At 35.1% G+C, this 16,676-nt stretch overlaps 1 protein-coding gene across 2 annotated transcripts; it reads right to left on the reverse strand.

Annotated features, from left to right (window-relative positions):
- Nucleotides 1–6,560: 6,560 nt before the first annotated feature.
- Nucleotides 6,561–14,785, reverse strand: C1H6orf52 (chromosome 1 C6orf52 homolog). Of its 2 annotated transcripts, none has more exons than XM_074285030.1 (4): nucleotides 14,651–14,785; nucleotides 8,693–8,876; nucleotides 7,989–8,025; nucleotides 6,561–6,892 (listed from the first exon to the last, which is right to left on the reverse strand). In XM_074285030.1, the coding sequence occupies exons 2-4, from the start codon at nucleotides 8,873–8,875 to the stop codon at nucleotides 6,750–6,752; spliced, it is 363 nt and encodes a 120-aa protein (XP_074141131.1). In that variant the 5' UTR covers nucleotide 8,876; nucleotides 14,651–14,785; the 3' UTR covers nucleotides 6,561–6,749. The 2 variants fall into 2 exon arrangements, with proteins under 2 accessions (XP_074141131.1, XP_074141129.1); XM_074285028.1 differs by lacking the exon at nucleotides 14,651–14,785 and adding an exon at nucleotides 9,318–9,470.
- Nucleotides 14,786–16,676: the final 1,891 nt, after the last annotated feature.

The following is a 16,676-nucleotide window of genomic DNA, read 5'->3' on the forward strand; positions in this document are numbered from 1 at the left end:
ACAGATTAGATACAAAGGACAAAAAAGGATACATCTATAGCAATCTAATCTTTGACAAACCCAAAGATTCCAACATTAGGGATAAAAATTCATTATTCGGAAAAAACTGTTGGGAAAACTGGAAATTAGTATGGCAGAAATTAGATATGGATCCACACTTAACACCATATACCAAGATAAGATCAAAATGGGTCCATGATTTAGGCATAAAGAGGGAGATAATAAATAGATTAGAGGAACAGAGGATAATCTACCTCTCAGACTTGTGGAGGAGGAAGGAATTTATGACCAGAGGAGAACTAGAGATCATTATTGATCACAAAATAGAAGATTTTGATTACATCAAACTAAAAAGTTTCTGTACAAATAATACTAATGCAAACAAGATTAGAAGGGAAGTAACAAATTGGGAAAATATTTTTAAAAACAAAGGTTCTGACAAAGGTCTCATTTCCAAAATATATAGAGAACTGACCCAAATTTATAAGAAACCGAACCATTCTCCAATTGATAAATGGTCAAAGGATATGAACAGACAATTCTCAGAGGAAGAAATTGAAACTATATCCACTCACATGAAAGAGTGTTCCAAATCACTACTGATCAGAGAAATGCAAATTAAGACCACTCTGAGATACCACTACACACCTGTCAGATTGGCTAAGATGACAGGAACAAATAATGACAAATGTTGGAGGGGATGTGGGAAAACTGGGACACTAATACATTGCTGGTGGAGTTGTGAAAGAATCCAGCCATTCTGGAGAGCAATCTGGAATTATGCCCAAAAAGTTATCAAACTGTGCATACCCTTTGACCCAGCAGCGCTACTACTGGGATTATATCCCAAAGAAATACTAAAGAGCGGAAAGAGACATATATGTGCCAAAATGTTTGTGGCAGCTCTTTTTGTTGTAGCTAGAAACTGGAGGATGAATGGATGTCCATCAGTTGGAGAATGGTTGGGTAAATTGTGGTATATGAAGGTTATGGAATATTATTGCTCGGTAAGAAATGACCAGCAGGAGGAATATAGAGAGGCCTGGAGAGACTTAAATCAACTGATGCTGAGTGAAATGAGCAGAACCAGAAGATCACTGTACACTTCAACAACAATACTGTATGGGGATGTATTCTGATGGAAGTGGAAATCTTCAACATAAAGAAGATCCAACTCACTTCCAGTTGATCAATGATGGACAGAGGTAGCTGCACCCAGAGAAGAAACACTGGGAGGGGAATGAAAATTGTTAGCACTAATATCTGTCTGCCCAGGTTGCATGTACCTTCGGATTCTAATGTTTATTGTGCAACAAGAAAGTGATATTCGCACACATGTATTGTACCTAGACTATATTGTAACACATGTAAAATGTATGGTATTGCCTGTCGTCGGGGGGAGGGAATAGAGGGAGGGGGGGTAAATTGGAAAAATGAATACAAGGGATAATATTATAAAATATATATATATATATATATATAATAAAAAAAAAAGAAAAAGGCAGAACTAAAAAAAAAAAAAAAAAATTTTAACATGACACAAATTCTGGGAGGTGAGGATGGTATCTAACACATAGAATGGTAGAATCAGAATCCAAAATGATCTTGTGGCTAGAGCACTGGGTGAAATATAGTAAAATTCACTAGGGATAAAATGTGGTCCTATATTTGGATTCCAAAAAAAAAAAAAAATCAACTTCACAACTTGCACACTTAGATCTGAAAAAAGATATGAAGGAGTTTAGAGAAGTGCAAAATCAAAAAGTTATATGGATACCTGAAAAGTCAATATAATGTTAAGTTGCATTGAGAAAGGCATAGGAATAGGAAAGCATGTAGTCAGCCCTTTATGAAAGCTTATTTATTGACTAAGAAGGTAGGGGTTTTTTGGGTCTAGTGTAATGGCTATTGTAACAGATAGATCTTTCCTTTATATCAGGTTAAAACATCCCTTTTCTGTTGTATAGCTTTATAAGAAGCACATATTTTTCGTTTCTCTCTGTGGCTCATGTAACTTTATTTCTTTTCTTTTAAGTATTTTAAGAGGATTTGAAAGAGGATTAAGAATAAAAAGTGGTCTGTTAGGAATCAACATAACTAACTTCATTTTGTTCATTTGTCTTTCTTTTTCTTTATTTTTGGCTATATTATGTCTCAGCATATACATCAGGGACAGCACAAAGCACAATGTCATGTAACTTTGAAGGGAGTATATATGTATCCTCACACACAAATACACACATGCATAATATGCATGTATATGTATTTACATATGTCTTCTCTACATATACACATATCAGAAAATGAGATACAATAGCTATAAAAGAACTGGTGTCTTTAGACACAGGAGTAATGAAATTACTTGATCAGATGAAAACCAAATTGAACCAAAAGATAAGCATTATAAAGATGACAAATTAAAATATGAAAACAATTCTGAAAGGATTGAACTTCAAAATTAGAACACATACATACACATCTAATCTACATGCAGGATAGAACCAGAAATATTGGACAAGCTTCTCAGAGACTTTGTTTTTTCCAAGTTAATTTTTTTCAAATGAAGATAAACCCTCTCTTCCTCCAACTTATGTGTCCTGTATTAAACATGTACAAGCACAGAGAGATATACACACACATATCCTATTACAATCATGGATAGTACAGCCAAATACATTTTTACATTGACCAAAAACAATGTCTCAACATGCACTCTGAATCCATCAGCTCTCTATCAGGAGATTGCTAACATAATATATTGTATACGCAGTGTGTGCATATATGCACACATATATGTATAGATTATATATGCATATATTAAAACACATGTATACATGTAGATTTTTTGTGTATATATATATAAATATGTATGTATCTGGTTTGGTTGTATATAGGAGTGTTGTATATTGTGAGTTTGACAATAAGGTATTAAAGCATGCTTTTTCTATAATATGGTTTAAACCACAGCTACTCCAAGAGTGTGGGAACATGAGAAGGTTCTGAAAAAAAGAAAAATGCTGGATTTTTAGTCATGTCCAAATATCGGTCTTACAAAAGACTGATACACAGCATGCAGCTCAGAAGATTATTTAAAGAAGTTTCTCCCCATCCCCCAAATAGCAGTAATTATCATAGCTGGGGCAGTGATTAGTTTCCTGCCAACAGATGTACTTTTTAGAAGGATGAATCATTTGTAAGACTGTTCCTAAATATATTTTTCTCTCCATTTTTAAAGATAAACATAGTATATTGTATATATGGGTAAGCCTTGAGAAAATTTTTTAAAGGGGACACGATGTATATCACCATGCTTTGAAAAGTATTATAATAAACACATAAGATCAACAAGAAAGTGCCTCCAGCTCCAGAATAAAAAACATGCAATCTTTTTTTTTTGATCACTCACCCTACTGTTGTAATGATAATACCAAAAGAAAGATTGAAGCCTCCAAGAAGTTAAAGGCAAAATTGGTTTCTGTCATTCATGTGGAGTGGCTCTTTATTTTTAAGGACTCTCCATACAGCAAAATGTTTCTGTTCCTGCTGGGAAAAGCTGGGAATATAGTCTTATCTTTGTTTAGCTTGTAGCTATTGAAAGCACCATGGAAGGTAAACAGTGTTTATTTGGAGGTTGTACACCATGGTTTTGTAGTTTAAATTAGCACTTTCAAGGGAAGAAATCTTTTTTTTTTTTTTTTTTTTTTTTTTTTTTTTTTTTTTAAATCACTGACTGGAAAAGGAATTTTTAAAACTTCAGAATATAATCCAACTTTTTTTTAGAATGATTGCAGCCCAGTATCAGCTAATGTTACAGCTTCAAAGGACCATGTAAATCATCTGGTACAAACTACTTATTTTACAGATGAGGTCCTGAAAGTTTAAGTGATCTTTTTTCTAGGTCACATGAGTAGCAGGTAGGAGAGAGAGTAAGAGTACATGGATTTGAATTCTATCTAAATGATATGATGTCATTAAATCATAGAACAAGAACTTTTTCTCTTCCTAGTTCCATGAATGACCTCTGCCACAAGTTGATTCTTACTTGGATTGTGTGAACTTGGTTATTGATGATTACTAAAAAATCTTAACTATTAATCACTATTGCCAATTTCTAAGACTTAGATGTGGATTTATGTTATATAAGCCTCAGCAGAAAATTCTGTATGAGACTTTGTAGGAGATTGCTATTGAGATTGAACCTGCCTCTTGTGGGATAAAGACAGATGGAAGATGATTCAGGCTGGTCAGGAGAGATTTTTTTCTAGCAACTGGATCTCTGGTGAAGCAGAAGTATCTAGTTAGGGACTTTTCAGAGAATATTCAACTTTGTGTTTTCTTTGTTACTATAGATTCTGAAGGACTCTCCCTTCTTTTTGCTAGTCAATAAACTATGTACCAATCACCATTTTAGTTTCGGTTATGTCACTGGACCTTATTTAACCACAAAACTGAATAAAAAATTGCTCTCATTGTAAGGTGTGTTTTTGGTCATTAAAGGACTAATGACCTCTACATTATGTTTGGCCTTTTGAGCCTTATAGAAGGCCAGCAATAAGCAGAGCACCAAAAAAAAAAAAAAAAAAAAAACTATGCAGGGATCTGTGAAGCTGTAGATTGCTTTGCAAACAAACAGGTTCGCCATTCCTTCATGACCAAGGTTGAGAATAGGATGTGCTGACCTGTTAGGTATCAAGAAGTACTGCTAGCACAAGAATACAATCAACTGGAAGTCATTGTGTGAATATGTAGGCATCAAGAAGGCATGTCTTAAATAAGAGATAGCCTTAGTGAGGAACGCCTGTATCAGGAACCAGGCATCACAAACAAGACAATTTATGATTATGTTGCCATAAACGTGTTGGCACTACTAGTTTTTTAATGTTATCAAGAATGCAAACTACATAACTTAGAAACATCTGACGCTATTGCTACATTAGGTTAAAGAGTATATAAACCCTGGCTCTCAGATCAATAATAGACTTCTTTGCTGAAGCATCTGCCTGTCCCACGTCATACTTTCTTCACAATGAGGCCCTTGAGTTGGTCTCGGCACCTCAGTTTCTCTTCATTGAAACTTTTTGTTGAGACAATATACATTTCTTTCTACTTAAGAATTCTCAGTGAATCTTCTTTCTGGATGCAGATGGTTCTTTTCATCACATCTATTGAATTGGCCTGAATCACTTTATTGTTAGAAAGAGCTGCATCCAACAAAATTGATCATTATATAATCATGTTGCCGTGTACCATGTTCTCTTGGTACTACTCACTTCACTCAGCTACAGTTCATATAAGTTTCTCCAGGCCTTTCTGAAATCATCCTAGAAGCTCATATTTTAATGGGGAAAAACAACATACATGGAAGATTTCACCTTTAAGATGCAAAGAAAAGGCTCATGGTCCTTGGGGTGCAATAGCAATACCTCTTCTTTAATATCTTTCCAATGATAAAATCATGTCAGTTACTAATGTTGAATCACCGAACAGTCTCAAGGACTTTGAGGACGAAAAAAAATCCCCTTTTCTAGGCTTTAATAGATATGGCTGTAGTACCTGCTAGAGCAGCTACCATCCTGAATCTCTATATGTGGTTGCTTCCCAGCATAATAAATGAAAACCCTGAACTGGAAGCACCATTATTTAAAAAGCCCTTTAGTTAGTTTAGTGGTTTGCCTGGACTAAACTGAAGCCAATTAGTCTTTTTAAGGGTGAAGTTGTATTCTTGCTTTCATAGAGAGAAGGGGAAAAAACAGAAAAGAGCACTTATTTCCTCTTTTGAGAAATATAAATAATATTTTATTTTTTCTAATTATATGTGTTTATATATATGCATTAAAAGATAGTGCTTGATATATATTGAATGCTTAATAAACGCACTATCTAAAACTTGATAACAATTAATCCAAAGGCTAGCCGAAAGTAGCCTTACAATAGTTAATCACCTTTAGTCTACTTTCTACAGTAAAATATATTATAGAAATTCACTTAGACCACTAATTCAGTTATGTTAATCATTTTATGTTCCACATGAGTCACAGTTCTAGGGACTGCATGTACAATGTGGGATGCAAGTGGAGGAGGAGATAAACTAGATATCCTTTATTACCTTTTATAAATTCCAGGATTCATAGGGGAAAAAAACCCAAATTTCTATGCCACAGACAGTTGTTTTAAGCTTAAGTTATATTTAAAAGCTTAAAGTTTCCACTGCATGTACCATAGGACACAAAGAATTCTGCTAAGTACTACCCAAAAATGGGAATAATATACTGTCCATTTCTACATAGAAATAATTAGTCTTTAAGAGATAAACTTATATTCTTGCTTTCATGAAGAGGAGAAAAGGGAAAGAAGAGAGAACTATTTTTCTTTGATCCTCTTTTTTTTTTTTAATGTAAGTTTCAACATTCACTTTTTATAATATTTTAACTCCAAGTTTTTCTCCTTTCTTTTTTCCCCAAGAGGGCAAACAATCTGATACAAGTTTTATATAGAAAGCACAATTTTCAAATACTGCTTGAGGTAAACTACCCTGCATCCTAAATAAAGTGTAAAATACATTTATTGGTTAAGTATCTTTATTTTTATGGAAGTAATTATTCATTCTCACTATGCTCCAGTACTTCCAACAATTATATTCCAACAAATGATTCTGAAACAAAACAAAATAAAACTTCTTATCCATCCCCAAATGTACCAATATAGCTATTGGTTAGCATTTTGATGGGAATTGCTGGGTATTTATAGAATTACTCCTGGATGTTATTTGGGATTCCAGAAGCAACAGTATCCAGAGGCTGCCAGTGACAATTCATTAGAGAGTCATATAGCTCTTCACTTCCCACCATAAACTCCTTGTTCAGGTTCTCAATATCCAAGGGAATCTGTGGATCTGTAAAAGTCAACGATGCATGAAGGTTGGCTGGTTTCAGCAAACAATTAAACAGCTGGTACTTTCAATGACTGTCCCCAAATAATTTTAAATGAGCATTTTGTAGTCTTTAAAAATAGACTTTTAAAATGTGAAATATGGTCAAATAATAGGAAAATTGAAATTTAATATACCTTTTAAAAATAAAATTTTTCCATTTTGGAGAAACCTCACTTTAATAAAAGAAATGCTCCCTCTCTTGTCCAAAACTTTAAGAAATGGACCACTTTAATACTTTTGTTTTCAGATATTAAATTTCCTCCTTCATGTTTAAATATTAGCTAAAGAATGAACTTCTGAAATTGATTATTTCTTTAATTAGGATATAAGGCTGAGTATTTTAATTTGTCACTGGCTATCAAGAATGATATAAAACCTTTTCTGCTGAAATGTGTACATCTCCTGTTAGCTTCTCCCCACCCCAACACAGACCTTCATTAAAAAAATAAAAGAGGAACTTGTTTTCCCTTTATCTCATCATCAATGATCCCATCTAAACTCCCACTCCCCACCCACTTTGAAATAGCAGTAAATTCTCACTAGAAAAAAATGCTATCTTTGCCAAGTCATACAGGAACAGAGCACTCATTGATTGACACATTCTGAGTTGGTAGGGTGAAGGAGAAAAAGGAGACTCCTCCTCCCAAAAAAATTAGCACCACATACCAGTAGGGTTGGGAGGGATCTAAAAAAAGCATCTAATCTGACCCCATCATTTTGGGGCTGAATTAATTATAGCAAAGACTTGACCAAAATCACACAACCACTTTTATGATAGAGCCAAAACTCAAATCCCAGTTCTCCTGATTATTAGTAATCTGGTATTTTTTTCTATAGTCTTATTTTAAATACTAAATTCTGGTTCCATAACAATACCTTTATAACTTCACCAGATTCTATCCAGCCAACACACAGTAAATTTCATTGTGGATTACACAAAACTAAACAGTCTACAAACTGATGAAAAGTTTTGTTTCCAATTGGTATCTAACACTACAAGGATCATTATAATAAATGTTTTCAATCAAAGCAGCATATCAATTAGTATTGCCATTACCTTCAGTTTGCTCTTCCTCATTATTTGTAGTCCAAGCCTAAAAATTAAACATCAAGATCTTAAGAGAAAGACTACTGCCATAAGTCTAATTACTTAACAATCATCAATTCTTTAGAAAATTGGGGTATTTAAAGCAGAGAGCAGTTTTGAAGTATGATCCTGTGAAGAATTACAACATGTAAATTATACCAAGAAAGTGAGGGGAAAAAATCCCTGACCAAATACCAACTTTTTTTTCTCATCTGTCCAAGGAGGAAGGACTAGCTATGATTGTTAAAGTCTAGCCCACTTAAAAAAATTTTACATCTATTTTTTATTTTTAAAAGTCACATAACCTTAAATACATTTTTCTTACAAATAGATTATAATTTTTAAAAAATGTGTCTAGTTACATAACACTGTGAAAGGTAGAATGACCTTTTTAAAAACCATGATAATGAAACATTCTAGGTGGCTTAAGCCTGAAATATTTAATTGTAATTGTTTGAGATCTGTAGGGATTTACTATAAAAACTATCTTTTGAATAAAGGTAATTGCATTTTTCAACTCATTTATCAATGAAAAACTTTATATAATTAACTTCACTGTCTTGTTTTAAAATAAGAAACATATAGGAGCGTGAACTTTTGTATTTGTGGAATAAAGTAAATATTTAAGTCAAGGGAATATAAAATACAACGAATTTATTTAGATAAATAATTACCTCTGATACAGTTGGAATTTCAGCTAGATCTTTAGCATTCTCTTTTGTAGAGGAGACATTCTGAACATTCTCATAAAATATACAGTTATATTCAAAATATGGTTCAAAACCTGACTGCAAATAGCAAGTTTGGTGCTGCTGGTAATAGGTACCACAGTGGTCAAGTTGTAACTCAGCTTTCATCCTAATAAAGAACAAAACCATAAGAAAAGGCAAAGTGGCATAATAGAAAGACTTCTGGCTTCAGGGGAAGAGGGGGGAGGTCCATGAGGCCTTAGTTTGTATCCCAACTCTGCTATCTGTGTGACCATAGACATGTTACTATTCTGAATGGAACTCATTCTCCTCATCTGTAAAATAAGAAGTCAGACTAAATGATATCCAATGTCCCTTTCCAGCTTCAATTTCAGACTCCTAGAATAAGTTGCAAATAACAGCAATGGTGCCACCACCATAGCCAAAAAGTTACATTTTTAATTTTAAAAGTTATCAGTCTAAGACAACTTAAGTTTCATTTGTTTCGATAGACATTTTTGGTTTAGAAGTCACATAAGATCAAAATCACTAGCATCTTTTTCTTCTCTTTATAGATAAAGAATAGGTAGGGGAAGAAAAGGAATCTCACCGTTGCCAGTACCAGAAACTATTGCTCTGTTGGGTTAAATCAAAATCCAGTGAATGCAAATGCCTAGCCATTGATATTGAAGTTCTGGTTTTAATAATAGTTAAAAAAAGCCAAGTATAGAAGTTGCTTCTTTAACCAAACCTTCCTACCTTTCTAAATAAATACTACAACCAATTATTGACAAACACTAAATACACCTGCTTCAAAGTTAACTCGGCTGTTTTCACTAATTAATTGCTAAATTCTTGCTATATATAACTTTCACACAGTAAAAAGTAAAGTCACATTATAGTAATAAGCAAAAATTTAGGACTACAATTTGATACTTACCCTTTCAAGTCTTTTGAAAGGAAATTAAACAGGAAATAAGAGTACCTCTCTAGGGCATTTTTTTGTGTGTGTGGTTCTGGTTATTTTTCCCTCTCTGGTTGTAATCATTATGCCATCAAACTGTTGTAATGTTTGGCAGATGAAGGGAGTATGTAATTGATGAGTATAAACTATTTCCTGGCCATCTCTTGCAGAAAATGGTAAAAGAGTAAAAAGAATCAATAGCTTTTGATAATAGCCACCACAGTAGTTGCTACTCAGATTTAAGAAAATAGAGAAAAGAAAAAGAAAACAAAATTATGAGAAGCTAAGAGGCAGTGTGGATGGTATAGCAGAAAGAATGTAGTTATTTATCAATTAACAAGCCTACTGAAGACTCTGCACTGAGCTAATGTATAAGATCCCCTCCAGATAAGTCTATGATCCTATAATCCATAAAAAATTAAATCTATGGGGCCCATATATATTACAAAAATCCATGCAGTGTTTCAACAGAGAAAAGACTGTATACAGATTTCATTTGGTTAACAGGAACAGAAGTGGAAGACTCCTTAATTTTCTTCTAAGACAAGCATAAATTATTTTTTACCAAAATATCTAACTATAATATTCATTACATTTAAATGCAATCAGTCCGAAGGGGAATGCTACAGACTTGTTATTTAAAACTGAATTCCTAAAAGTAAAAGGCAATATTCCCTAGAGTCGTGATTATTCTTATTTTGTTTCTGTTCTTTTGAAGAAATAAAAAACAATTTGATAAATACATACATTTGTAGTAGTGACAATGTATATGAAATAGTGATCTTTATGAAAGATTTGTAAAAACAGGGTTTCAAAGTATTGTTTCATTACTTTTTATTCAATAAGTAATATTTATTCTTGCCTAAATGCAATGGTGAAAAGAGAAATCAAGTTACATTTACCAAAGAATAACATAAATTTTAACAAAGTAAACAGACTATAGATCAAAGTCACTTTCTATTAATATTCTATACTCCATTAAGTATGTTGAAAGTAGAAAGAGCCCTACAGCTAGATTCAGAAGTTTTGGATTCAAATCTTGAATGTTCAAATCCTGAATGGCATGGCTCTTGTACAATGAGTATCTATGAACCTTGCATTCCTCCTATGTAAAACAGGCATACCACTTCCACAGTAACTTCATGAGATTGTTGTGAGAAAAATAACACACTATTAGCTTCAAAGTATTGTAAAAATATGAATGATTATTATTTTATAGTCAAATTACACTAGTTCAAAAGTCTTAAAAAGTTCCAAATTCTTTCACACTTAATGTCAACTAAAGCCATACTTCAAAGGTCCCTTGTGGGAAGGCATATGACTAGCTTACCTTACCTTCCCCCATCAGTATACTCTCATCAACAAGTGAAATCTAAAATCAAACTCCTGAATATTATAAAATCTTTTTTGATTATTCAAAAGAAATCATTAATTGTTCAGCTCTATATGAACTACCCACCCCTTGCTACCCTATAAATTACATTTGTTGTCCAATATTGTCCGATTGTTTGGGAACTCAATTGAAGTTTTCTTGGCAAAGATTTTTTTAGTGTAGATACATTTGCTTTTTCAGCTCATTTTACAATTGAGGAAAGAGAAACAGTGTTAAATGACTTGCCCAGGGTCTCGCAGCTAGTCAGTGTCACGTAGCTAGCTGCTTTACAAAATGTGGTGAGAAAGAAACTAAAATTATGATAATTTGATTATTTTCTTTCTTTTAGTTTTTCATCTTTTCACATTAGTAATAAATGCAATGGAAACATTTTGTTTAATCCTAGTATTCAGGTAGTCTTTGTTTTTTATATTTTAAAGGGTATGGCCCTACATATACTATTTTAAAAGCAGTAGCCTCAATTTAAAAGGAATACAAGGAGATTATGTGGTTCCTATAGACCACCACACACACTCCTGCAGTTTAGGGAATTATAGATCACCCTCTCATCAAGAGGCCCTAGTTCTGGGGATATCACATCAAGCAAGAGATTAGTGCTACCACTGGGAGCTGAACACCTGCTAAAGGTGTGATATTAATATGCCTCACTGTGGTTAGACTCAAAATGGATTCTATTTTTCCTTCTGCCCTTCAAACCTAAGTCATGCTAAAAAAAAAAGGGGGGGGGATTTATCTTCCATCTTTCTACCGAGAGTCAAACTTCTCTACTGATTTCTAACTATATTAGCATTAATCATATAAGTCAAAGATTTGGTGATTGTTGGATTTTCTTTTATATGAAGAGTAATAAAATGTTAGCAATGAAAGAAAGAACAGAGAACAATGGAAAAGATGGGAGGGGAAAGCGAATATTTTATTGAACAGAAAGTATGTTGTTGACTCTCACTGCTGGCTGCTGAGACAGAATCAGCTTCTCCAGACTTGAGTTCTTCATTCTCAGAAGAAAGAAAGAGACAGAATGTATGATGAGTCTGGCAGGGAAATTTGTCACCTTGCTTGGAAGAGATAGGAGGAAAAGGAGATGTTCTGGTGGTACTTGCATTGTTTCACTAACAATCACCCTCAATTCAGGATAGTCCCTCTGGAACCTGACAACTCCAATTACTCCATTCAGTAATAGCATCCCACCAACGTCTTAGCAGGTGCAGGGAAGCTTGAATGGAATTCTTTATTCCACTGATGAAAGTTGGGCACAAGATGAAAAACAAAATCTCTTCTTCTGTATTCTATTTCTCTGAGTATTTTACCAAAAAAAAAAAAAAAAAAAAAAAAAAAAAAAAAAAAAAAAAAAAAAAAACAGTCCCAAAAAGTCTTGTTTGATAGTAATGAGAGTTACTGAGAGTAACGTGTTACTGAGAGTAAAGTGTTATCTCTATAATTGTCTGTCAACGAATCATATATGATTTCAAAGTATGCAGGTAGTATTAGAAAGAGAATTTCAATTTAGTTCCTTTGACTCAAGAGGCAATGCTCTTTCCATTATAGAAAAAACATTACTTCTCTTGTCATTATCATCTGCTCTCTGATTAGAGAATGAAGTCAAACTCCTCCATTGAAGGGAAGAGAAGAGAACTGACATCTCACTTTACCCCAATAGTCATTTTGGACTTGGCTTCTCTATTATCCCCTCATGCTGCTTACTTTTCCTCCTATTCCCCCTATTCTTCTCTTGCTTTTTAGCTCTTTTCTGGGTTGTATTCCTCATTAAATTTTAAGCTCCTCAAGGGCAGGATCTGGCTTTTTCGTATTTGTATCCCCAGCACTTAGACAGTGCCTGGCAAATAGTATGTGCTTAATAAATGGTTATTGACTACTCTTCTTGCCATCCTCTAATCCAGCCAAAATGGTCTCTTCCCAGTTTCTCACACATAACACTTCATCTTTCTTCTCTATAGCTTTATCCTACATGCTTACAATACATTCCCTCCTTTCTTCCACCTTAGAGTTTCTCACTTTTTAAGACATAGCTAAAGCACCATTTTCTAAATGAAGTCTTTGCTGCTCTTCCTAACTGCTAATAATGGTTTCCCTTCCAAACTGCTTTGTATATGTTTGTATTTATTCATTGTGGAGTTATATCAAGGAGATCTCTCTCTCTCTCCTTCTCTCCCTTCTCCCCTCTCTCCTTTCTTTTCCCTCTCCATCCCTTCCTTCCCCTTCCCTCCCTCATCTTTCCCTTCCCTTTCCTTTTCTTTTCCTTTCCCCTTTTCCTTCCCTCTCCCTCCCCTTTTATCCCTCTCCCTTCTCCTCCTCCCCTCTTCTCTTTCTGAGTTTACAAAATCTTTACAAAAACTGTCGTACTTGTATCCCCAGTGCTTAACGAGGTATCTACCATGTAGTAACTGTTTATTATTTGATTGATGTTAATTGATTCGGCCTCTTTTCCACTTGATTGATGTGGATTGATTTAGCCTGTCTCCTGTTGTTTCCTTCCTTGCCACATACATTCCTAGTTCTCCACAAATTCCTCTTACTCCCCCCTCAAAAAAAAAAAAAACAAAAACAAAAACAAAAAACCCTTCACTTAATCCTACCATCCCTTCAACTTGTAGAAAGTTTGTCTAGCTATACAGTTTGCCACGATTTGCTCCCCTCCTGCTTATTTCTTATTCCTTTATAAACTGGTATCTCACTCTACCATACTGCTTTCTGAAACTTCTTTCTCCAACAATACCAATGATTTTAAATGTTAAATCCAGTCCTCAGTCCACCTGGTCTCTGTGGTTTTTGATCCTATCAACCACACCCTTAATTTGGATTCTCTCTTGTCCCTTGGTTCTGAAATAGTACCTTGCCTTGGTTCTGCTCCCCTCTGCTTGCTAATTCTGTCTCCTTTGCTCTAAAATATTCATCTTATACCTATTAATCATGGGTATCTTCCAGAGCTCCTATGCCATTTTCTTGTCATCTCATCAACTTCCTTAGCTTCACTTATCTGTGCAGATGAATACCATATCTATATATCTCTCCTAAACTTCAGTTCTACATCTTCCAATTTCTGCTGGACAACATCCAAGTAACATGTCAGTACCTAAAATTCAAAATATGTCCAAAACAGAATTAATCTCCCTCTTCCAAACTTTCCTATTCCCTTTAAAAATACTTCTATCCTTCTAATCACTCACACTTACAATTTCTGTCTTCCTTGACTTTTCATTCTTCCTCTTCCAAAACGGTTGTTAAATTTTTATGATTTTGAACTAAAACAATTCCAAAAGATTCATGATGGTAAAATGCTATCCACACCGAGCGAAAAAAAAAACATGGAATCTAAAGCAGGTGAATGAAAGATTTGGAGCTGAAAGTCTTTCCGGTTCCATTTGGAACATGTTAAAAATTTGCTTACAGGCCCCCGAAGTTCCTTTAGTTACAAAAACATTGAAAGCAGAGGCAGCTACAACCATGCACAATAAAGAGAGTGAGGAGATCGAAAAAGAAGATTCAGGGAAAGAGGAGGCTGAAAAAGTGTGTAAGACATGGATTGAAGAAAATGCTGTCAACCACACCACCGCCTCCTTCATTTCACCTTTATGATAATGTAGAAAAAAACAAGGAAGCCGGCTTTGTTCCGTTGCACTGGAGGACCGCCGATAAGTGCAGTGCAAAGAGCTTTCAAAGCAGCTGATGGAAAAAGACTGAAGGTTTCTTTAGATATGCAAATGTTGTGCCGGATATTCGAAGTTCCGGATCCACGGAATCCCGCCTATGTGCTTAGAGAGCATCTGCCACTGAATTTTAAAATGCTAAAGAGGCTAAAGACCGGAACGTCCCAGTTTGGGACCCGTAGCCCATATGTAATGGCTTTAATAGACACTATAGCAAACTTAACCCTGTGTCCTCTCGATTGGCTACACGTAGCTTTGGATGGTAGTGATTATTGTATGTGGAAAGATGCATTTTATGAGGAGTGTCAAAAGATAGACACACAGGTATTAATAATACATTTGAACAATTTACGGGAACGGGAGCTTACCCTTCTTTACATCATCAATTGGAGTATGATATTCAGGCTTATCAACAAATTGCCGAAGCGGCTAGGAAGGAACGGGTTCAGATAGATACTAGGAAAGGCAGACCGAGGCATATCGTTCACAAAAATATTACAAATGCCCACGGAGAGCTTCACGAAATTCTTAGATAGACTAACACATGCAATACAGAAAAACTTTAGTGATAACGATGTGCTTCTATAATACTGCAAAAACTAGCTAGAGAAAATGCAAATCCGGACTGCCGGAGAGCTCGGACTGGAGGGGAAAAGGATAAGATTGTTACAGAGATATACGAAAGTATCAAGGGATCGAACTACAACGCAGATTGTAAGGATTGTTATAGAAGAGATGTCTGAAGTAAAGGGAAGTCAGAAATGTTACTTATGTGGGAAGCCAGGCTATTTAAAAAAAAAAAAAAAAAGATTTTAGGAAGAATAAAGGAATAGCTAGGCCCCCCGGTCCGTGCCCTAAATGCAACAAAGGATGGCATTGGGCTAATGAATGCAGGTCACCACCGGAAAACTCCTTCCGGGGCTCACCCAAGCCCCAACAAACAATAGAGGCAGCTTTTCAAATGACCCCTCCCAAGTCGGCGCCACTGCAACTTTCGGTTCAACAATCAATAGACTCCCAGGTTCAGTAATCTGACTCTTTAGTTTTTCCTCTTTTGGCTTTGACGGATATTGAACATCAAACCTACTACCGACCCTACTTCTTTTGAAGGATCCCTGCCTCCTTAGATGTGTAGCACTGTAACTGGCACATGCCATAGAGAGTCTTCGGCATCATGACACAAGCTAATGCCATTCCCTAAGATGACGAAGGGCCCATAATGGTGGTCCAACATAATAATTTAAAAAGGTAACATGATTGGGCAATTGGTACTCACCCCAAGCATTATTCCAAAAGGAACAATGCAGTTCAATTACAAAAGCAGTCCTGGTGGATTCTGGACATAACAAAGGAAGGATTTATGCTTAAAATATTCATTGAAAGTAAAAGGTTTAAGGGGTTAATAGACTCGGGGCAGATAGCTGTGCAATTGCTCAAAAATATTAGTCAAAATGGTCATTAGAAATGGATAATACAATCATGGAAGGTGTGGGTGGAATTCAGTGCTGAATGGTTAAGATAACAGAGAGAAGCGGTAGAGAGGGAGTTTTTAGGCCACTTGTCAACTCACAGCTCCTAGTGAATTTGTGGGATTAAGATAACTTTGTATATGTATATAAAGATAAAGATAGGGACAGGGACCTCTGTACTTTAGCAGTAAAGTCCAACTAACCTTTTAACCTGGTCTTTAAACATACCCACTCCCAAAGAAAGGTCCTCTGTTATTCACATATTGTTTCCAATTTCTCTTTAGTTTGAGTTCTGTTTGAAGCTTTTTTCCCCCCCAGGCAATTGGGGTTGTGACTTGCCCGGGGTCACACAACTAGGAAGCAATAAGTGTCAAAGGCTAGATTTGAACTCAGGTCCTCCTGGCTTCAGGACTGATACTCTATCCCTGCTTGATAAATTTAAGGTGAAAAAGTTTCCTATTCAGACCTAAGTAGGGAC

The sequence above is a fragment of the Sminthopsis crassicaudata genome, chromosome 1 (assembly GCF_048593235.1).
Source record: "Sminthopsis crassicaudata isolate SCR6 chromosome 1, ASM4859323v1, whole genome shotgun sequence".
NCBI lineage: Eukaryota > Metazoa > Chordata > Mammalia > Dasyuromorphia > Dasyuridae > Sminthopsis > Sminthopsis crassicaudata.

Bases quoted from the DNA above. Each gene is read 5' to 3' on its own strand.
- C1H6orf52 (XM_074285028.1), bottom strand. From the start codon at position 9,388: ATGGCTAGGCATTTGCATTCACTGGATTTTGATTTAACCCAACAGAGC. The intron at 8,026-8,692 runs GTAATTATTTAT...TTTAATTTTTAG, and splicing joins AAATTCCAACTGTATCAGAG to GCTTGGACTACAAATAATGA. The intron at 6,893-7,988 runs GTAATGGCAATA...TGACTTTTACAG, and splicing joins TGAGGAAGAGCAAACTGAAG to ATCCACAGATTCCCTTGGAT.